Here is a 22,794-nt window from a genome sequence, read left to right as displayed (position 1 = left end):
ACATACACACACACATAAATATGTTCAGGAAAATAATTATAATGATTAGATAGAATCAAGCTTGGAATATTGCAAAGCGCTCTGCAACCAGCCTCACAATTAATATCAAGACTCAGCCTACCGAAGATGGAAGAAATATTCTGTCTTGCTTTAGGCAGCCAAAGAACATATTCAAAGTTCTGGTGCCTTTAGTCTCCACGGGCCATGCTATTCCCTTAGCATCTGCCCTTAGTCACCTGCACATAAACAGGGCATACAGCTGAGCTCAGTGCACAACACCAAACTCCCACCTCCCTGCTTCCAGCAGGTCGCATTTGAGCCCTGAAGAAACAGCAGTACCTTCACAGCTGGTTTGTTAATTGCATTATGGCATTCAATGTGCTGGCAATGAATAGGATTCCAGGCTGCAAAACCAAAACACAGCTGATTAATAAACAGATATTTATATTCTTTGTGACTAGTAGTACCAAATAAGATCAATATCCTCTTGCACTAAGTGCTATACAGGTAGGAGAGATGCAACCCTATACCTCACAAAGCATAATAATTATAATAAACAATCTAGATTATACGTGTCTCCTGACCTGTTAGAGACTTACTTATAAGGTGAACCATGAGTCTAAAGAAAAGGAAAAATTAAGACACAAATACACCCTTTTTAATTAATTCAGGATCTGCTGGGAGCAGGAAGGAGTTAATTACCTTTCTCCTCCAGGAGCAGGATGGTAGAATTAGCTCAACACATTTCATAACATTGCTAGGCAATACGCAAACACAGCCGTGAGAAAGGAAAGACGGTGCAGAAATCTTAGGAGTGAACCAAACATATCCCATACAACAAAGAATATTTGAAGTACAGATACAGGCTGAGACAGGCAAGCTGCAAAAGCAACTTGCAAATTGCTGCGGTATAGCACCTCCTCCCCTCCACTAACAGAAGCACAAGCCCATCAGTATCAGCAAGGAGTTTGGTGGGCAAAGGACCTTGTACCACCTGCCTACTCAGCTCCAGCTGTCTCGCTAAACTTCTCTCTCATTCTCACCCTATACTCAGCCTTGAGAACGTATCCATTAGACTGGCTGCATCTGACCCTTTTGACAGTAACCAGAGCGATAACTGAAAGGAACATAAGCTGGAATCCTTGTGGAGCCAAAAAAGAAGTTTTATGGACCATTTGGAATGCTGTATTTATTTCTTCCCCTTTTTTCGTTTTTTTTATTAGCATTGGGAGTAACACAACATATTTACTGGCCATCATCACAGTTGTTATTTTCTGTAACATCATCTTTTGAAAACACAGAGAAATGGATATTGTTTATACTTAAGAAAATATCAACTTACAGCACAAAAGACTTCAAAACACATCTTTCAGCTGTAAGCATCTGATTTTAATACACTCTTTATCATTTCCTTTATAATATTTATCTTGGCTTATACAAACATAGCTACACTTACCTGTGTACTGCAGTCCTCTGTACTCACTAATTGCCCCAGGAGGTTTTAAATTGGGCCAGTAGTGAAATAACATTTGTACTGCTGGAGGTTTGACTTGAGATGGGCCATAGGCTATTACATACAGCAAATCCTAAGTGAAGACAGATGCAAAGTATTTATTTTGCAAGGTACGAAAACACAATTCAATACATACTATGTATGTTCACAAAGATACCTGAACACACAAAATATATACATTTTATATCCACCAATAATCCTTTGTAAGCTTTTACAAGAAGATTAGATGACAAATTTCAATGTGCTCATAAAGAATGTAGTACAACAGGCTTCCGAGTTTGACTGGGGGATCCAACAGCTACCACCACCACCCACATATTTTAGCCTGATATATACCAAAATAAGCCTCTGTCTAGCCATGGAGCAAAAAGGTGTGATGTGGATAAATAACTGGATCCAGATCAGATTCAGACTAAGATAATACTCACAAAGAGTTCTCGTAAAAGTTCAGCTCCACATGAACTTAGAAGATTGGTTGTTATTAAATTTCTGCCAATTGGAGCCTCACCCAACTAGTATTCATAAAACAGAGCTCTGCTGTATAAAGGGTGGAGCGGCTTCTGTAAACTAAAAATTGGAGGGACCTTCCTCTCTGTAACTCAGAAGGAAGATGGATAAAAAGATCACTTAAGACTTCTTGGCGTACATTTAGTTCAAGTTTCAAGCCACGTGGCTTTCATTATAGTCCAAATACAATCATTTCTGCAAAGCACATATGATCACAAACTTACTTTCCACACTTCTTGCTTATATTTCATGAGGCATTCCAATAACTGGCAGTGATACACTGAGAGAGAAAAGACAGTTTAGACATAATACTGAAATGGAAACTCAAGTTACAGAAGTGATGGGATTAGCTGATTGGTTTTCCTTTGTCAGTCCAAAGCTCTACACTCCATTTAATTACCTTTTATTTTAAAGGGTTTGCTAATTAAAAAAAGCAGTAAGTGGATATCTTGTCATTCATCCTGAGGCAGCAACGGAAACTGTATGTAACACTACACCATTCCCTTGTATGCCACAGGCTATGGGAGCCGCCCTACATTAAACATGCTAGCGAAATGAGCCACTGAACACCTTTTTGACTTCCCAAAACCACAGGACCAAATTTTCCTGTGATAGCTGGGAGCCAAAAATAGAACATTTCATGAAAAAACTATCCTGTGTAAATAGCTTTTTAAAAGTTTGTTGCTTTTATTTACCGTTGTGATTTAAATTAGCATGACATGGTACACCTCATGCACACACTGCAGTGTGGAGGTTTTTCCCCCACCATCTACCTGGCTAAGTTAATACCTAAAATGGGAGATAAGGTTGTCTATTGTGAAATGTGATAGATAAATTTTGGTTTGATTTCATTGTGCAACTGCACTGATTTAACTGGGGCTGCACCACAGTAAGAGAACAGCATTTGCCCTCAGAGATTTCTAACTACAGCTGAGTTAATTAATTATAGTTCTGTTCTGAGTCTGCAGCCAGCATTATCTGTCTCCTTTAAAAAAACAGGGCCAGTTGTGAACTGGGGAGGATTTGAATTGGAATATAAGACAATCAAACAGTTTCTGTGAGTTTCTATAGTCAAAGCGAGCGCTGTTTCATCTCGAACACTGATGCTATAAATCAACACAATTTTCTGATGTCAAGCAAGAGTAGTTCAGAGTCTCTAACCCTGGGCCCAATACTATCTCTTCATCACAATGAGTTCTCTTATCACTATAATAATTACTTCAAACAGCATGCTTGGAAATGCCAGTTTTGACTGAAATAACTTAATTTTCATCCTGTGTTGGATGGTGAAACAAATTATTCCATCATTCTGACTTTTCAGGTGGTGGCATTTAACATACTATTTCAAGACTCATAGCTTTAGAAAGAATGATACCAGGTTGCCTATTTCTACATACCTGGGTTTGATGTGTACTGCATTGCAATCATCAGCATTGACGATGCAGATAGATTGACATGAGCTGGAACACCTTCCCTTTTTGAGGATCCCACTTAAAAGAAAGGGGGAAAAAAACAGCAAGTTTTTTTCCTAGTGTACAGCAAGGAAAATTAGGCAAGAATATCACATAATTCCAATTCCAACTTATGCAAATAAAATCCCCAAGGTGTCACATCATTAACAAAAGAACAACCGTTCTATATTGTAGGAAGTGAAAGCTCTTTTCTGACGAAAGAGGAAAGAGATGACTGAATTTAATATTGCCTCACAGAGTGCACACTTGATTTCCCAGACCTGTAAGATTTCTTTCTCAGAGCTCCACTAACAAAAGACAGTGATCTTCTCAGGCACTCTCACTTCAGAAGCCAGAGTGGTCAGAACAATCTCACTTGTACAGTCATAAGATCTGGATCCTACCAAAAGCAAGAGGAAGCAGAGGATAAGGAAACAAGAGAAATGGAAAGCCTGCTTTTGAGATATATTGGTGAAGCGTTAGGGCTGGTGGCAGCTGCTGGCTCTTGCTGTAGGGTACAGCCTACTTCTCAGGGACACATGGCATGAGTTCAAGCTATAGCTACATACAAGAAAATCTAATTCCCCTTGTTATGTGAACTGTGCTAAGATACTGATGAACAATAATAATAAAGCATAGCTAAGCTGCTGTGACTTTGACCTCACACAGGAAGTGCCTAGCGTTCCTGCTTGTCTCCTGTTCATTGGTAACTGTCAAGCAGTATACTTGGAAGAAAAACTGCAGCACATAGGTGTTTATTTCCAGAACAATAATATGGCAACGTGGCTTTGAAGACAACCTCCTACACAGAGATGTGACATGTCCTTTCCCACCCTAATTCTTCAGCACTTTCCCAAGCCTGGCTGCCAGGGCTCAGATACCAGGAATTTGGGATGGAGATACAGAAGAAGAGCTACCAGTTCAGAGAGACGCTTTCATCCCTCCCATTTGACTCCTTATACCATGTCTTGCATCCTCTCTTTCAGCTTGATTGCGAGCTCAACACCAGGGAAGGAAAGGTTCTACGCTCACCTTGTAAAAGGAGAGACCCATACCCAGTGAGAGAAGACTAGGATTCTAGTTAAGAGTACTTGATTGAAGAAGAAGAAGGGAAGGGAAAAGGTGACTTCTGTCTCTCCCATCTGGTACTTCCCCACACGCCCCAACATTGCTATGACTCTCTCCATTGGACTGCAATCATTCTTTTTTGAATCTCAACCACAAAAAAGGCAAAGAAAATACCCGAGGACACCTTTTTCTGCAGGTACAAGCTGCCTGAATTAATGGCAGTTGAAAACAAAAAAAAAGTAGGTGCAAAGCAGTCCAACATTTTGGTACACAGGTCCAGGTCCACAAACCAGAGTAGTGATATAATATTCCTAAGATGCCTGAGTATACATGTCATATTACCTCTGATTTAACTACTGCTCCACTGGAGCCATTCTCTGCCTAGTCAATGCCTCATCACTATAAACCACTCAAAATAATCCCCAAATTATTATGGCAAGTTCTGTTTGCATGGATTTATATTGCGAAATACACATGCACCAGCAGCTCTAGCCTGGCATTCAAAATGCAGCTCTCCGGGTAGGAGAAGGACTAGAAGCCAAATTTAAAGAAAAGCAGACTGGCTTCTTATAAAAATCTAACCACAACTGTTTGAGGAAAAGGAAGCTTAACAAAGGTTGCCCTCGGTTACCTGGATGCTATCTCTGCCAAGGGTAACTAAGGAATAGGCTCTATTTAATTAAACAAGCGATTTGGCTCAACCGGTTGATTTGGAGAACAGTTTTAGAGACCTGAAGATATACAGGGCTGGATAAATCACCTACATCAGCTGTTCATTGACAGACGACAGTACTGGGGGAAAAAGTTTAGTGCAACATTCTGTTCTTTAACCCGAAGAGGAACTACTGCACATATATATGAAAAATATCATAGTGTTATCCACTGCATACTGTTATTAGACCTTTCATCAAAGGTAACAAAGAAAATCTCACTGAAATGTCTTACAAGGGATTATTTTACATGGGTAAATAGAAGCACAGAACAGTTAAGGGACTTCTCCAAGTCCACCAAGTGGCAGAGGCAAACAACGCACGTGACAAATTTCTACAAAATCTTAAACTTAAAACTCTGGACCATGTTTCTTTCCATGTTCTAACAGCATCTTCTATGCTCTTCATTGACATCACTGTAGACCACAGTACAAAAGAAGCTCAAGTTTTTCCATAAAGGTCTGGCATGCAAATAAGGAGAAGACATTCTCACAGAATCACAGAATAGTGAGGTTGGACAGGACCTCTGGAGATCATTTAGTCCAACCTCTCTTGCTCAAAGCAGGGTCAGCTAGAGTAGGTTGCTCAGGACTGCATCCAGAGCAAAGAAGAGTCATTCTTGTACATCCAAATCTAATTCAGACATAAAAGCTATATGTCGTAACCAATTATTTTAGAAGCATTCTGTCCATTAATTCTGTATTCAGGACTTCCACTGCTGTCATTGGAAGTTCTGCGAGACTGAAAACAATGTATTTCTTAAATAAGTTTAACATCACCCTTTAAACGAAGGAAGAAGTCACACATAAAGCATAGTAAATAAATAAGTCTAGAGAATTAATCCCTCAGAAGAATAGTCACATGGAATTATTTTTTGTATATACATAAGGCAGATCAATGTCCCATTACAACTCTATGACAAATCAAACATTGATTCCTGCAGTCAAATATTATTATAGCAGTGTACCATTTTCTGAGACAGAACAATACCAGAATGAGTTCTACTTACATATCGCCATAGGCAGAAAAGATGTGCTGAGATACTCTATAATATCCTTGTGTAGAAATGGAGGAAAGGTAGCTAATGTTGAAATCATTGTATAAGGTAAAGTACTCAAAATATCATCACTGAGAAAAGGAAGTAAGCATGTAGTAGTGTAAAAAATTGATTGCCCAAGATCTGTTGAATAAAATGAAATAAATATAGAATTATTACAATGAAAAATAAATGTGACTGGGTACTTTTGGTTTTAAAAAACTGTCATAAAAATTTACTTTCAAATTCAAGTTTTCTCCTCAGGTTATTTCAGAAACTTAACCACTACAGACAAAACAGACAAGTGACTTGGTCCACCGTTTTTAAGCCTCGTCTAAGGCAGAGGGAAATAGCTGTTCAACAGTACTCAGAACAGTTTGGAGGGAATGTGAACAGGACAGCCAATAGTATCAACTCCTCTACATAGACAGGCCTGGATGCAAGTAGAGGTATTATTAGAAGTAAGTAATAGAATAGGAATTTGATAAGTATTTTGGTATTGACAGGCCCACTTTTGCAAAAAGCGCCCCAGCCATAGGATAATAGATTTTGATCTGAACTATCCTTAAGAGAGCTGCAAAATGACCCCACATAAGAGACTCCAGCCTAAAGGACTGATGCAGAAGGAAGCATCACTGAATTTTGCAGACACGTGACTGAACTGTGGACTAGTAACAGTTTTCACAGTAGGCCATTGAGGCCAAACGTGGCCAAGGCTTAAACGGAACTGGATATTTATCAAGAATTTCCAGACTTATCGTAACTAATTATAATATAAGCTTTGGAAGGGATACTTACGAAAGGTGCAGCTTTGATAACTACATGGAAGGGGCAGATTATTGCATATATATATTTATATATATATATATATATATATATATATATATGCAATCTCTTTCAAATGATAAATAGACCTGGGGCCAATAACCCTCAGGGAAAGGCTACAGCACCTAATGAACACCAGGGTTAAAGCTGTGTGATGATTCCATTACATCATAAAACCTTCTCCATCATATATCCTTCTCCCTGCATGAGAGCAATTTCTTTTGTTACTGACTCTCTCTGCAACGTTAAGTATATTGCACAGGTCTTTAGCCTATCCATATAACTAGGATGATTTATATTTGCCTTTGTCAAGTGCTTAGAGATCTATCTATAGGTTTAAGACCATATGAGTTATAATAAGTGTTTCTTGCAAGTGTTCTGAGTAACAGACAGATCCTTAGTGCTAAAGCGTCACTCTCTTACTATAGATATTTACCATATTGACAACTTTGTAGAATCTGATTATACCAAAGTTCGGGACCGCCTGGTGCGCCAGTTGTACTTACCCAAACAATATTGATTGTTCTGATAAAAAAAACATTTCTTTTAATCAAACGCTATGCTGAGGGAGGAATAAATAACAAGTTGTGTCACAAATTGCAGTTCACTGTACACAGAAGCACAGGAAATAGGAAGTGACCTCCCCTTGCCCCAAGTATGAGCCAACCAAATTATTCCTGGCAGGTGTTTATCTAATGTGTTCTTAAAAATTTGCAAGACTGAAAGCTTCACTCCTTCTCCAGGCAATTCATCCTACTGCTGAACCATCTGTATCATGGAAAGATCTTTCTTTTTTTGAAATTTCCTTTGCTGCAACTTAAACCCATTAGCTCTTATCCTGAGTGACTAAGTGACCCCAAAGAATAGTTTGTTACAGTTTATTTCTCCTTGCAGCAATCTTCATGTATTTGTATGTGATTATCATGTCTCCCTTGAATCCTCTCTAACCTAAACAAACCAAGTCCTTTTAGTCTTTTCTCACTGTTCAGGTTTTCTAGACCTCAAATCATTCTTGCTTCTTTTTCTCGGACTCCTCCCAAATGATCCATGTCTTTCTTGAGACCAGATGGACAACTCTGAAGGTTTTATTCCAGCTGAGGCCTTGCGAAGGCTATTAGAATGAAAAAAAACACCTCGGATGTCTCATACACAAAACTCCTATTTATAGATTGCTAGTATGACATTAACACATTAGTGACTACAGTCAGCCTCTGATCCACAATAATACACAGATCTTTCTGCAGCATTGCTTTTAAGCTTCCATCCCTCCACTTCATTTCCGTATATGATCTCTTGCTTGAACATAGTATTTTACATTTGTCCTAAATGAATTGAAGAAATTCTTAAGACTGAATGCAATTTGCCAAGATCATTTTGAATTAGATTTCTTTTACCCAGAGGACATGCTATTACCCCATCTTGATACCACCTGCAAATATAAGTGTTCTTTCATTTCCATCAGCCAAGTAAAAAAAATAAAAATATTTAATAACACTAAACCCAGCATAGACTCCTGTAAGATATCCACTTCGTATATCCTTCCAGCTGACATGACCACTGGTAATTACTCTTAGAGTGTTTTCCTCACTCAAGTGGGGACCCTATGTCCCCAGATTCCTTATTAGATTGTCAAGTAACACAGCAACAAGAGCCTGACTGAAGACAAGAAAATCCCGCCAGGAGGACCACTGTGCTGCCATAAAAGGAAACTGAGTTTCTTCAGCGTTGTTTGTTCTTTACAAGTCTCCATTTGATGTTAATTATCACCATGTTACCTAGTTTTAAACAGTTGTTTTGATAATTAACTCCACCATTTTTCCAGAAATTAAAGTTAAGTCAACAAATCTGTAATTCCCTCTTTTCCAAGATCATACCATCATTACCAGACAGCAGTCTTCTATTCAAAACATGATGCTCCCAGTTCAAAAGGAATTTAGAATTCAGCAGAAGCAGCTTTCCTGCTGAAGAGTTTCAGCAATTTATCAGATTGGGGCACAGTACTACCTGTACTGAACCATGTAAGTACACCCCCCGATACCATGGTGACAATTAGTATTTAGCAAATTAGTATTTGGCTTATATACCCTAGTGAAAGTGCTGGGCTCCTCATTCCCAGTATGGACAATCACAGACTAACAAGCTGCACATATGCAGAACTTGAGAAAAACAATACAAATGCAGCACTGTCACAGAAACCTTGTTATATAGAAAACCCCTGTTTTCTATAAGTCAGATAGAGCTTTTTACCCAGGAATACTTTAATGCCATCTCTATTACCATGGTTAGAAAGTTTTTTTCTTCAATCAAACACACATTATGTTCTGTTCAGAGATGGACCTTCACCAAAACACTCAATCTGCATATTCCTGATAGGCCAGATAATATACTTGCAAGTAATTCATGCCTCTTTAAGGGAGCCACCCCAGAAGACCAATCCAAAAACACACCAGCAGATTCAAATTAAAAGTCCAGATGGTTTAGACCCATTTGTATTATTTTAGTTACATTCCACTGTATTTTAGTTACATACCACCAATATATCACTGAAAATTAGTCAACCTCAGAATTCAAACCCAAATCCACAGTTAGCAAAAAAACACGTTTTATTTAAGCAAGTCAAACCAAACACTTGGATATAAATACATCTCAGGAGATTCGAATTCCAGATCCAGGTCAGTTTAGGCCCATCTCTTCTACTGTATTTACGCATCATTCATGGATTCACAGCACTGAAGTTAAGCGTACTGGAAGGGTTCAAGGGCCTGCTTACCATGTTGACCATGTTGTAGCAAGGGAACTAGATCCAGCAGTGTCACCAGTGTCACGTAAAGTCCTTGATAGTCCAAAGATGGGTAGTCTGATAACTGAGCATCACGACTTTGCTGGCCACGTTCAGATGGAGCATCTCGCAGAACGCTGTAAAGGAGGGAGCGAGTAACAGTAGGGTTGATGGAACTGACCTGTGGTCTTAGAGATGGGGTGAGTGGGAATGGCACAGGAAAAAGACACATGGTCATGGGCACTGTCAAATTGGAGGCATCTTGATTCTCCTTCTTCCCTGTGCGGGACAAAATGCTGTTGGGGGGACAAAGAAAAAAAAGAGACAACAAAGACACAAAGAACAGCACATTACATTGAAATGACACTATAAAACAAATAATAAAACACCCAGATACATCCCACATAAGATGCAATCTCTACCAAAACCAGTGTGTCTACAAATCTAGCAACCATTCATTTTCATGCTTCAAAATAGGAGAATTAAAATTTGACATTTATGAAAGTTTTCATTGCATCTCATGTGTTATCTGGTTCATAAGGAGCAAAAATATAAAAATGCATGTTTCAGTGCCCTACCCATGTTTCACAGTTAGGCAAAATTCTAAGAATTAAAACCGTTTGCTATGAAAAAATAGCAGTGCCAAAATAGCTTGGTATTTTCCTGTGATAATATTTTGAGAGTTTTTTTTTTTTCCTGTGAAATCTTTCGAACTGACTGAAAACATGTAAAATATAGGTGTGGCACTTGCAGAAACATGTTTTAGCAAAGAATAAACATGTGTGTTTGTTAAGATATTCTTAAAAATCACATGTTTATTGCATCAAAATAATGTCTGTATGTATTTTATGATACTGTTTCATGACCACTCAGTCAGTATCATTTGAGATAATGAAGTTTAAACAGGCACATGGATTTAGAAATAATATAATATTTCTAAAATGTTAACTAAACTACATTTGGAAAAGCTATAAAATAATATATAGTAGATGGTCTTTAGCGTACGTTTGTGAGCTAATGATAATGGTTGTTTATGTGTGTTTTTAATTTTGTCCATGTTTAGGGAGGAAACATTTTACTTCATGGATACAAACACTCTTTGGGTAAATAGTTACCTTCAAAATCTAAGGGCTAAGCAAGCAAGACCAGTTATGTAACTACAGATCAGACAGTGTGTTATCATACATTCCTGCTGCTACTTACGTTATTATTCAACAAAACTCACTACAAACTAAAGAAGAGATAATTTAAAAAAATAAAAAGGATTTAGTGGGAATCAAAATAGAGGCTATATGTCAATCAGCTTGCTATGTCATTCTAAGAATGTTGTAAACATGTTATTCCAGTTTTCTAAAAAGAAAAAACCCACCACACTACTTTAAAAATAGCAATAAATTGCTGCTTAAGCAGCGTTATAGTTTAGCAATTACAGGGTTACCTCATAATCTTCATATGTGCCTATGAAAGTATAATACACCTTTTAAATATATTAAACCACACACAATACTTTTTTTTTTTTTAAAAACACATTTTATACCTTTCAGGGATTGAGATTTCCAAAAGCAATTGCTGTTGGTTTAACTCTGTTCCTGAGTCAACGTTAAAGCTTATAAGAAAAAAACGAGTAGCATTAAAATTTCCATTGACTTCTGAATATCAGAGTTATGTCAAGAGGGAGCACTCCTGGAAATCTCAGTCCTCTTTAATGGTACAGAGATTCCTATCTTAAAACTATCTTGGCACAATTATAACTTACCTCACAAGTCAATGCAACTCACATGAGTAAGTTAAACTCACGCTAAGGTGCTTATAAGAGGAGGTGCCATTCATTTGCCATATATACAACACTTCTACAATTAGTTTTGTGCCAAATCGCTACCATCAAGCAGGCCTGACATGTCACACTTACAATAAGAGACAGACATATTGTCTATTTTAAGAAACCGTACGGTTTTTTGCTTTTTCATTGTGCTTTAAAATATTTGCCAGACTATTTTGTTTTCTGTTACCCAATGTCCAGTGCAAGAAAAGGGATAAGACTGTCATGAAAGTGTTTATGAAATCATATCAGAAAAGCATCTAAAATCTAGTATGACTTTAAAAAGAAATGATGAGAGTGCCGATTCCTCTTTTTCAAATTAACTTTTAATTCGCTTGACTTTCATTTGCCATATTTTGCACCTCCTATTTAGAGATGTGAAGGTAGTAAACTGTATTCTATCCCTGCCTACTAACAGATATCAATTACCTATCCCTTCACTAGGCAACACACCACTTCAAGGGCAATTATTTCCAGCAAAGATATTATGATACTAATTAACTCTTGCTTTGGAACGTGTAACACAGGGATGGAGAGCTTGCACTAATAAAGTCTTCCCTTCCTGTTAACATGGAGCTATGGCCCGTCAGATCACAGATCCAAGCATAGAGTCTTGCATCTTGATTAGAACACACTTCTGATCTCCTCAGAAACAGCAATTAGACCGTATCTAAATTCTAGTTCCAATCATGCAAATTTAGAAAACTTTCAGACCTGAGTTTGTGCCTGTACCAGAAGTTATAGTGGGAATAAAGGGAACAATCAAAACTCAAAAGCTACTAAGTCGCCTAAAAATCAAGATATAATCTTTGCAGTTTGGTCCTGTAACTGTGCAAACCAAGTACTGAGAACCTGGAGTGTCTGCAGATCATAACTCCAGGCTGAGCTTGCTTCATGACATGCAAGAGAGCTACCAGGGCTTGTTTCAAAACTTGTACACCTTTGCTGCGAATCTATCTCAAAATTACTGTCTTCCAGGAAAGGTTTCCTGAAATGCCTGCAAGAAAACTGCATTTCTCCAAGGCAGCAAAACAAACGTGACTGTTGATTAGCCACTGAGCATTTATAACTATTCCTTATGTAAAACATTTCACCTAGAGCCAAGAAATATAGAGAGTTTTCTCTAAGAAAACAGGAAAGTATGAGCTCCTCTAGAAGATGCTTATTAAGTCTTAGGTCATTCCTCAAGTGAAAATACTGAAAATGAGCAGGCATGAAACTTAAATTCATGCTGTAACGTAAAGAAATGCTTTTGCCCAAAGAGAAAATTAAGGAAGAACTAAATGAATTAACGTGCTATGCATTGTGTATGGTGAATTTATGTGATGTTTGTTCATAGCAATAAAGAACTGAATTGTTTCAACCATTGCATAACTGCCCCCGCCACCCCTAAGCTTGTGATAGGCTGAGACTATGTACAGAGCAAAGGAGCAAATTAAATTCCTTATGCAGTCCAACTATAGCTAGCAGAATTACATGAGATATGACTGTGATCCAAAACAGTGGGTATGCCCACTGAAAAGAACACAGTCAACATGTCCGTAACATGGAAAGGTAAAAAGTATAATAAACAGTAAAAGCTACACCTGTAAAACCCCATCACCACATGGGATTTCTCAGACTACCTATTATTCTCCCATTACTCTCCTTTGACTGCATACGTTCACCAAGAAACGTTTGCCCTAGAAATTCAGCTGCAAAGAGAGTACAAACCGAATTGGAAAATATTTTATAAAAGTTATTTTTAAATAGCAAGGTGAACACAGGCAATCTATTCTGAAGACCAGGTCCAAAGTTCCTGGAAGTCAATGGGCACTTTTGCCATTGTTTGATCAGTATTCTCTTAGTAGCCTGAATCCATTGTACTTGCTCTGCTTGTAGCTGGAAAGATTGTTCTCCATCATCCCTAATGTTAAACCTTGTGTAACGGAGTCTCAGTGTAGGAGGCAGAAAGAAGATTCAGCATGCAGCACATTCAAAGAAATTTCTGAACATGCTCTTCAGAAAGGAAGGCTCTTGACAAATCTGTTTAGTTTTAGCGTAAATCTAGCAGAGATCTGCACAAAGTGGGTGGGAGTTTCCTTCTTTCCATCTGCCACACTAACTACACAGTATGTTTTGTTTTGCTTTTTTATACAGTTTCTTTCTTAGTATCAGCTAGTGTATAAACTCACAATGCTTCAATCATAGCACTCAGGCTTTGGCCCACAGTTCAAATTCTCCCAACTACAAGGTTTTGGGACACGGATTTGACTTTGCTGAGTATCAGAATGCAGTCCACTTAATAAATTTAGACCCAAGTCCTGGCTCGAATTTCTGGTGCTCTTCAGCTCTGAGGCTGTTCAGATTCAAGATTACAAAGGACAAAGCTGTTTGTGAACCATGTGGATATGAGTATCGGACATAAATATCATTTCTGCGCCAAGAGGTTCAGGGTTATCAGCATCAGGGTTCTGGTTCAGTTTCATTCTTAGCTTGAAATAGAGAAATTCAGTTGCTCAACTATGCAACTGCTACCCTTATTTCTGATCTGCTTTTGTAGCCATTAAGTATAAAGCTTTTCCAGTAATCCCAGAAACATCACTGCTCATAGGGCGTGAAGAATTTGTCACACAGGACATGTCAGCTGTCCTGCTTTGAAAGAGGAAGGCAACGGAATGATAAAACAGGGCGCTTTCTCTAAGTAGAGGAGTTGAAATCCAAACAGTCCTCATGGACTTCTGCCCAAAAAGAAACGTATCTTGTTATAGCACTGAGTGGCTACAGCTAAGAAGCAAGGGAGTAAAATGTTCAGAATCAAATCTAACTTTCTAAGGCCCACAGCATTTAAGCAGAAGCTGTTTTGTTACATAGAGCCTTAAATGTCATTTAAGTGTGTATATTGTACAAATAATCCATTTAAAAATCCTGATGTGGGAAGAGAGCTACGTTTCAGAGGTATTTTCAACAACCCTTTGAACATTTTTTTCCACTGCTGCAATGTCATGAGACAAAATTTCATTTATCAGTCTTGAAAAACTCCTACAGTTGCCTAAGTTTCTTCATCACTCTAAAATGACTACTAAGTGCAATAAGTTTCACAATGGTTAAATGACTCTATTCTTGAAGTTTTCAGGTGTAAATGGCAGTTCTTAAAGTTTGCAGCAAAAAGAAGTTCCATTGATAATGAGTATTTCTGTGCACGCATCTTTTATAAATGTATATTTTTATTTTAAAAATGTAAAGATATATTAAAATATTATCCACTAAAAATAAATGTATTAAAATTTATTTGTAATTTATAAACAGGTTCAAGAATCTTGTTACATTTAATGGGCTTTAAATAAATGTTAGAAGGAACTACTGTCATTCTTCCAACTTTAAATTCTTTCTTCTTAACTTATTTGTATTACAGGAGTATGTGCACAAATATATAGGTTAGTTGTATTTTGCCTTGTTTGATGAGGAAACATTAGCAGATGGCTGTATTTTCAACTTATCTTCTGACATCGGGGGCACAATCTTCTCAGGTACATATTAAGAACTACACACAGAAGTGCTGCTTTAATTGCATTTTTCTGGATATGAAAACTAGTGGTAGCCAAAATCTAGGCACCCAAAAAAATAAAAAATTCAGTTTCAAAAGCCATTTTAAAACTAGTTTGAAAATATGAATCCAATAGGTAGCACTGTGGAGGAAAATGGAACCTGCGTGTCATTCTTAATGACCTTTATAGCAAGATGAGAGGTAGTATCTTCCACATTAAAGGTATTTTGTAATCACAGCATATTTAGTACTACTTAGTATATACTGTAGTACTATATATAATCACTAAACACCGGACTAAATCAAATCCCCAGATCAGAACAATCCTGATCTGTTGTTGCCATCCAGATCCAGACGTGGATCCAAACCTGGCACCTACTCATTGCTATCCACAGCTGAACCAGAACCCGAATGTGACAGCCAGCTGAATCAGGGGACAGTCAGAACCTAGTTCTGCTTGTCTGGCTCATCACTCTAGGATCCTGAAGCACCAGGACTGTCAAGAAGGTCATAGGTATACAATTCTAAAACACTACAGATCATAATCGCCTGTCTTCCCAAGTTCAGCATATTTGTGCACTCAGCTAAGTCTTAGGAGGGCCAAGCAAATGTGTAATCAACCAAGTTTATTTTAGAAGCAGCCACTCAATAAGCAGCTCAACTGGGCATATTGGGCAACAGCCACTGAAGATATTCATATTATTATTTTCTTAAATTATGTTCTGACTCTTTGTTTGAGCACTGACCCGTTAAATTTTGTAACCAAGCAAAAAGTCAATGAATCCCCCCACATTCTTTAACTTTTTTTTCCCCCCCCTTCAGGAGCATTAGTTAAAACTTACCTCAATAATGTCTGAGAAAAGTATTTCAGAGTATTTGCAATGTCAGTTCCAGAGGGCACTGGGTAAATGTTGTGGAGAACCCGGTTGTGGTATTCCTGGAGGTAGCGTATTTTGGAAGCAACTACAGAGAAGACAAAAACCAGAAATATAGAAACTTTCAATTAATTTATTGCAGACTTTCAGGGAATTGCATCTGTTCCTAGCATTTCTGAATTTGTTTTAAATTGATACCAAAGAGACAAGTCTCTCCATTCTTTCTATTTAGGCTGAATAAATTGAATACTCCAGTGCAAGAGCGCCAAGGGGAAGGCAAGAAAGGCAGTGAACGTCTGTTTCTTACTTTTAGACTGACTTTGTGTTAGCAAGTCAAAAAAAAAATACTGCACTTTTTCAGTGTCTCCAGGATCTCCAGATTCATTTATAACGAATGAGTCATTGGATCACATACAGTTCATATGAGGTAGATAGCTTATGTCTCTGCTTTGGCTATAGAAATATTTAGGATAGAGAGAGCTTATGTGATTTATTTTAGGCCATGAATTTACTTTGTGCAATGAAACACTGATATGAGATGATCTGTGCTGTTTATTTAAATGTCTTGAGAAGTCAGGGGGAAGTAGAAGTCAGAAACAGGGGGAATGTAGTCAAGAAGCTATACACCTTTACTGAAGCTTTTTTTTAAAAAAAATATTGTTTATCTTTTCTAATAAAGATCCTTGTTCAGCGTTGGAAGAAAGTGATTATTCAACACAACTTCAGTGCTTAACATCGCCTATATGGCACAAGAAAATTTCATGGAGAGAGAGCTGAGTACACTCTGAATTTATTTTTGCTCTACTCAGACTAATTAATTGTGCTGAGAAAGAGAGTATATTGGCTCAGGCAGAGTGCTGTACCAGCTCAACTACAATACTAGCTAGAACGCTCAGCACTTGTTCACAGCATTGGTCTGTGCAGACACAGCCTCAAAGAAAGCAAACTCTTCATCATGTTAAAAGTGTACCAAGACCGTGTAACAGACAGTTAAAAGGTGAGATGCTTCTGAATGACTTTATCCCATTGAACATATTGATTATGACACAGTCTTTAAGTACACCAAAATACACCCTTTCTCCCCCCCTACAGGGTTCCTTCAATATGGGACATAAACAATGCTTCCTAAACAAGCAAGCAGTCAATGCTTTGTTTTATTCCTTTGTTCAATGCCATGTATTAAAGAATGAATAATTCTCTAAGTCCTGCTCTGAAAAGTGGTGTATTAACTTCCAGAGGGACTTTCCAATGCCTCTGCTGCTATATCTGAACATTTCACGAGCACTCTGGGTTTTTTTCCTACATCACTGATGGGTTGAAAGAGAACAGTTGGCGCAGTCTTCATAACAAAGAAAAAGACTGAAGCACAGACATCAGGAGCAAAGTGTTTACTACTGCTGTTAGAGGCTCCAACTTGAGATATTGAGAGCCATTTTTTCCAGAATAGATAAAAATGCTATATATATATTTATACATACAGCTACGTCCAAAGTACATAAAGGCATCTGCAAGTGCTCAGTAGTACAGCAAACTAGGCTTGCTGAATTCAAGTCAATTATTTACAAAATGAGGAACGCTCAATTAATAAGCAAGTGAAGAATACTGTTTGACTTACGTGACAAGAGATCCAGTCCTCCAACAGTCAACTGCCCTTATCAAGACCATCTTTTCTCTCTTACTCCCTGCTATACTCACTGTACCCTTCCAACCTGTGCATTAAGTGAAGCTTCTGCATACAAAAGCCTCCTTCACGGTGTTACCCTGCTTCATCACTGGGAGAAGGCTCACTGTGTGACTGACTAGGGCTGGGGGAAATGGCAAGTGAAAAAAGCAATTCGCAACGGTGTCATAACGCATATGCAAAAGTAGTAAACTAAGGATAAATAAGCCACCTTAATTATGATATTTCCTCACTTCTAAGTGTTTTACTTTACAAACTTGGTATTACTTTAAGGTGACTGTAATGGATAAATAAAACAGATCACTATTTTTTTTTTTAAAGCAACTGAAAACAGAAGTTTTGTCATGTGAAAAACACTGTCTCGCTACAGCTATGAGTTAAATTAAAGCATTTCAGGCCAATACATAGGCCTGTGTCACATGAGCTGTGCTTGTTAGGAGGTTACCCCTGTCTCTTCCCATACAATTGCTTAGACGCTGTGATAGTAACATTCGGTCATTATGGGTTTCACTCCAGGTTACAAGGAGACGTTTATTTTAGCAAAGACCTGTTTTCCCCTCCTCCTCCCACACCTCATCCATTCTGTTTGTTATATCTGTTCCCCTCCTGCATCCGCAGATCAGTTTACCAGATTTAAAGACAGACACATATCTTTTTCTGTGGTGATGAAAGTCCCTATAAAAACCAATCAAGAGTATATTAGATTAAGAAGAAAAAAAAATTACTTCATAAATGTATTTTGTGATGCTGCTTTCTCTTGCTGGGGGAAAGAGTATAAACCAGGCATCTTTGCAAAGAAAACAGATGACATATCAGAGCACCCAGCAGAGAACAACTCATAGCAGGATATACAGTTTACTGTGGCTGCTATGGTTCACTGTCAGATATTCAAAAGTTAATTGGATTAACAAATTCCAGCAATAATGGCAGAATTCAGGTCTAGATGTATTTCTAAGAGCTGTCTGCCTCTCTAGAGCTTCTTCTATTCAATAAAGCGTATAGGATGTCTATAATTGCTGTTTTATATAAAGAGGGAAATCCATCCATTTCTATTAATCAGCATTTTCATCCATTTATTCTGTTATTGAAATAACAGAATAGACAACTTATTTATAATCCCTAGATATTATCACTTTTTTTGTAAAATATATCATTTGTTACTGCTTCAGCTTTATGCTAAAGGTTTCAGCCTCACCGTTTTACAGTGTGCCAGAACCCTGAGAACCTTCTGAAAGAAAGCCCTAGAGCAAAATTTTGCAAGCCTTGAAGATACAGAAGTGCATAAATGACCTAATTTTCCAAGTTACTGAACACCTAGAGAGTCATACTGCAGAAAGTGATGTCACTCTGTGGAAGTGCTTAGCCATTTGTCATAAGGTCAACATTAAAAAAGAAATGGTGAGGTTATCCCATGGTACTTTGCTAGGTATCTCTCTAGTATCTACACAGACCTAACTAAGCCCCCTAACCCCTCTGCAAGCCTTGACTGAATCAAATGGAAAACTCTTAAAGAGTCTTTAAAGATGGTCTTAGTTGTTCCACTGCCCTAGGGAAGAACTGGGTGAGTCCATTCCCACGTTACTTACCACAACTAAATATCAGTTATCATTATTTGAGCTGAAAAAGAACTAATTCTCTTTGGATATAACAGAACATCTCAAGCATGCTGTGGTGATGAGCCAAATGATAAAAGTCACTGTCAATACTTCCTGGTATCAGATGCATGTAGTCACAAAAAAGGGAGGCTTCTCAAGGCCATTTTCTAGACTATCACCATTTAATCTGTTGTTCATACAAGCTGACAAAACTCAGAGCTGTGGGGTAGGAACAGTTCCCGTGTGGCCACAGATCCATGTTTAAACTAGTGCCTTTTTTTTTTTCCTGAACTGATCAGTCTGTTTCCTCATTCACAGTATTTTGCTGCTGTTTCTTGGTAAGTTTAGACTCACTACAACTTGTGACTCCTACCTGAGACTGCCTGTCAGTCAAGCAGGGCAGAAGGAGCAACAGTCAGGGTTTGAAAGTTTGCCTGGTAGTGACGTACTCATCAGTATAATCCTTGGTGGAGACCATCACCATTTGTCAGAAATTGCAAGTGAGAGAATCTTGAAATTATGCAAAGAGCAAAATGTCACAAGAGCTAGTCAGGGGAGCAGCCTCAGTAAACAAAATACATTCAGTGGGTTAGAAAGCACAGGGTATGCCCTTAACTGAATATTCTACCCGGGCCTCATGAAAAAGAGTGTTAGGAGAAGGAAAGATCTCCAGTCTGGACCCTGAGTAAATCTGCTTAAAAACAAAGAACAACAGGGACCTGGCAGAGCCAAGATGCAGTCTCCTGAACAAAACAAGGAGATGAAAAGGAAAAACAGCCAGGTAAAAACATGAAAGAGAAGCTCAAACTGAGCAGACAAAAAAACATTAGGAATGGAGACAGCAGAGTAGAAGAGAAGGAAATGCCAAAGACACTGCTGGGACAAGGGACAACAGAAATTCTTCAGTGTGGACGAAGCATAACTAAGGTGTGAGCAGCACAAGAAAGAGGAAACAAGTTCAGAGCACCAGGGGAGGGGGAAAGGAAGAAGATACAAAGAACAGGACTGTACAGAGCTGAACACCGCACATTCAGAGACGCTACATGATCAGAGCATCGCCTCTCTATTTACTTGGCCACAAATGCATCCCCACACCAATAAATTAGTACCCAGATAATAGTCTAATAGCAACATCACCTGTCACCGTAAATAAGTGGTTAACTCTAAAGGAAAAATACAAGTATTATTTTCACTAGCCCAATCCAGCACAGCCTTATATAAGCACAAGGGCTCTTCTCAACAACCTGAAAAATCAACAGATCATAACCAAGAGGACAGCATCGGAGGTGTCAGATCCCATCAAAAAAAAATCAATCCAAACTACTGGTCACAGGCTCCCTGCCTCACTCCTGAGACAGCACATCAGGAGAGACCGTAGGTTTGATACGGGTGACGACAAGCCTGAGGGCCCTGGTGTTTTTCTGCAAGCCTCCCACCAGGGCTCTTGCAGACGCACCGTCTGGCATCACTAGAAACAACAGTGGGAAGGCCAGCGCGGACCGGCTGCTGACGCCCCAGCCACCATGTCATCTGGTCGGGCTCCGATCGGCTCTCGACAACATGGTGGTGGAAACGCCGGCGGGAAGGCACGGCAGGCGGCGGGGCCGCCCACAGCCACCGCGAGGCAGCCAGGCCCGTGCTAGTCACCCAAAACGTGCACGGCGCGAGCCAGAATGACATCACCGCTCCCCGCTCCCTGCCTCTCTCGGTGAAACCGCCTTCAAGACCCTCTCCTGCCTCTGCAGGAAGATCTCCAGGCTCCTCCTCGGCCGGGCGCCGCGGCGGGCTCGGCCCCGCTCACCCTGCGGACACCGACGTCCCCCCTCTCTCCGCCGCCGGCACCCACCGGCTCCCTCCTTTCCTCCCCCTGCGTCCCCCGCGCTCAGGCTGCGCAACCATGTTGCTCCCACCGCAGCGCGGCGCAGAAACGCCACCCCGCCGGCAAAGCGCGCGGCGGGCGGCCAGGGGCTTTCGGGGCCGCGAGCGGCACAGCGGCGGGGAGGGGAGAGAGGAAGAGGCCAGGAGGAAGGCAGCCCCTCACATCAGCTCCTCCACGGACGCCCGATCCCGCGGCAGGAGCCCGGCCAGCGCTACCCGCCGGGGCCGCCCGCAGAACGCAGCGGGCTCGGCCCCGCGGGGCCCGCGGCGGCGAGGCGCCCCCTCCCTCCGCCCCCCGGCGCAGCGGGCGCCCCCGGCCGCCCCCGCCACTCACACTGCTCCGCCTTGGTGGACATGCTGCCGCCCGCGCGGCCGCCGAGCAGCGGCTCGCCCCGGCCGCAGAGGAGGCGCTGCCCGCCCCGCCTCAGCGCCGCGCTGGGGGGCCGCTGCCGCAGGGCTGCGGGCCGGGGAGTGGCGGGCGGGCGCGGGGCGCGGCCGAGGCAGGGCCGGAGGCGGGGACGGGCTCTTAAAGGGAAAGCGCCTCGCGGGGCCGCGGGGAGGTGGGCGCTGAGAGGCGGCGCAGCGCGGCCGTTGCCGCAACGGCTGCGTGAGGGGGCGCGTGCGGCTCCCTCCGCCCCCCCCACTCCGCCGGGCGCCGCTGCCGCCGGGCGGAGAGCGGGGGCGGGGCGGGGCCGGGGGGCCGCAGCGGCGGCCGCGCTCCCTGCCAGAAGGGTCGGGGGGATATTGCCCCGCCTTGCCGAGGTGGCGGGGTTACCTCGCGGTAAAAGCGGCTCCCGTTGTCCCCGCAGCACGGTTAGAAGCGGCGGTGCCCGTTCCGAAGGGGCCGCGGTCTCGCTCGAAAGCCGTGGCGCGCCCCTCAGGAAGGGGGCAGCGCCCCCGCGGGCTGGCAGCGCCTCGGGGGGCTGCTCGCCGGGTGGCGGCGGTCTCCTCAAATGCGGTTTGCGCCCTCGCCGCCAAAGCAGGTCCTTGCCCCCGAGCTCCCACTGCCCTGCTGCGACCTGATGCACCAAGTTAGAGCTTCAGAGAGGCAAGAGGGAGGGTGCTGAGGAGGCCGTGGCTGACAGAAATATTGTCAGGGAATTATTCGTGAGGGTGTCTGCTTAAAACAGGAATTTCGTTTCCTTGGCTATTTCTCCTCACCTTGACGCCCCCGGGCTTCCGTGTCTGTCTCGGTAGAGCATGCAGTGATGTGCATCTGCTTATTTTCCCCATTTGTTTCCTCAGGGCCCCAAGCATCTGAGGGATGGTCGTGCCATTAACTTCCCTTCCCCAAAGAGGCGAGGACTGAGCCTGAATCTCTCATCTCTCCATCGCTAGTTCCCAGCTACAGTTACGGCCCCAGACTCTGTCAGCACAGGATGAAGGTGGGGTGGAAAGACCAGTCGTGGTGGGAGTACTGGGCTCTTCGTGAGGAGCCCATGTCGAGACAACATCCAGGTCTGTGAGTGAGCCAGGGCCTGTGGAGGCCCCAGGAATTACTTGTGCTACAAAGAGGGAGGCAGATCTCCTT

The 22,794-nt window shown here is 41.0% G+C and overlaps 1 protein-coding gene across 20 annotated transcripts in view; it reads right to left on the bottom strand.

The window, feature by feature from the left end:
- UNC79 (unc-79 homolog, NALCN channel complex subunit) overlaps nt 1–21,733 on the bottom strand; it is a 110,489-nt gene extending 88,756 nt beyond the window's left edge. For 18 of the 20 annotated variants that reach the window (XR_011141632.1, XM_068946884.1, XM_068946889.1 and 15 more), the window contains exons 1-8: nt 21,598–21,733; nt 16,077–16,197; nt 9,881–10,185; nt 6,259–6,429; nt 3,418–3,510; nt 2,245–2,300; nt 1,457–1,586; nt 340–404 (exon numbers count right to left, since the gene is read on the bottom strand). Coding sequence is in view for 18 of the 20 variants with exons in the window: in XM_068946884.1 (XP_068802985.1) it covers nt 340–404; nt 1,457–1,586; nt 2,245–2,300; nt 3,418–3,510; nt 6,259–6,429; nt 9,881–10,185; nt 16,077–16,197; nt 21,598–21,619 (963 nt within the window). In the remaining 2 variants the exon portion in view is untranslated. Of the gene's footprint in view, nt 1–339; nt 405–1,456; nt 1,587–2,244; nt 2,301–3,417; nt 3,511–6,258; nt 6,430–9,880; nt 10,186–16,076; nt 16,198–21,597 lie in introns of those variants that run through there. The other 2 variants (XM_068946894.1, XM_068946900.1) reach the window with 2 other exon arrangements.
- Between the last annotated feature and the right edge of the window lie 1,061 nt (nt 21,734–22,794).

Source organism: Struthio camelus, chromosome 5 (genome assembly GCF_040807025.1).
Source record: "Struthio camelus isolate bStrCam1 chromosome 5, bStrCam1.hap1, whole genome shotgun sequence".
In the NCBI taxonomy this organism is placed as follows: Eukaryota; Metazoa; Chordata; class Aves; order Struthioniformes; family Struthionidae; genus Struthio; species Struthio camelus.
Note: the sequence above shows the minus strand (reverse complement) of the source record. Positions and strands in the feature narration are given on the sequence as shown.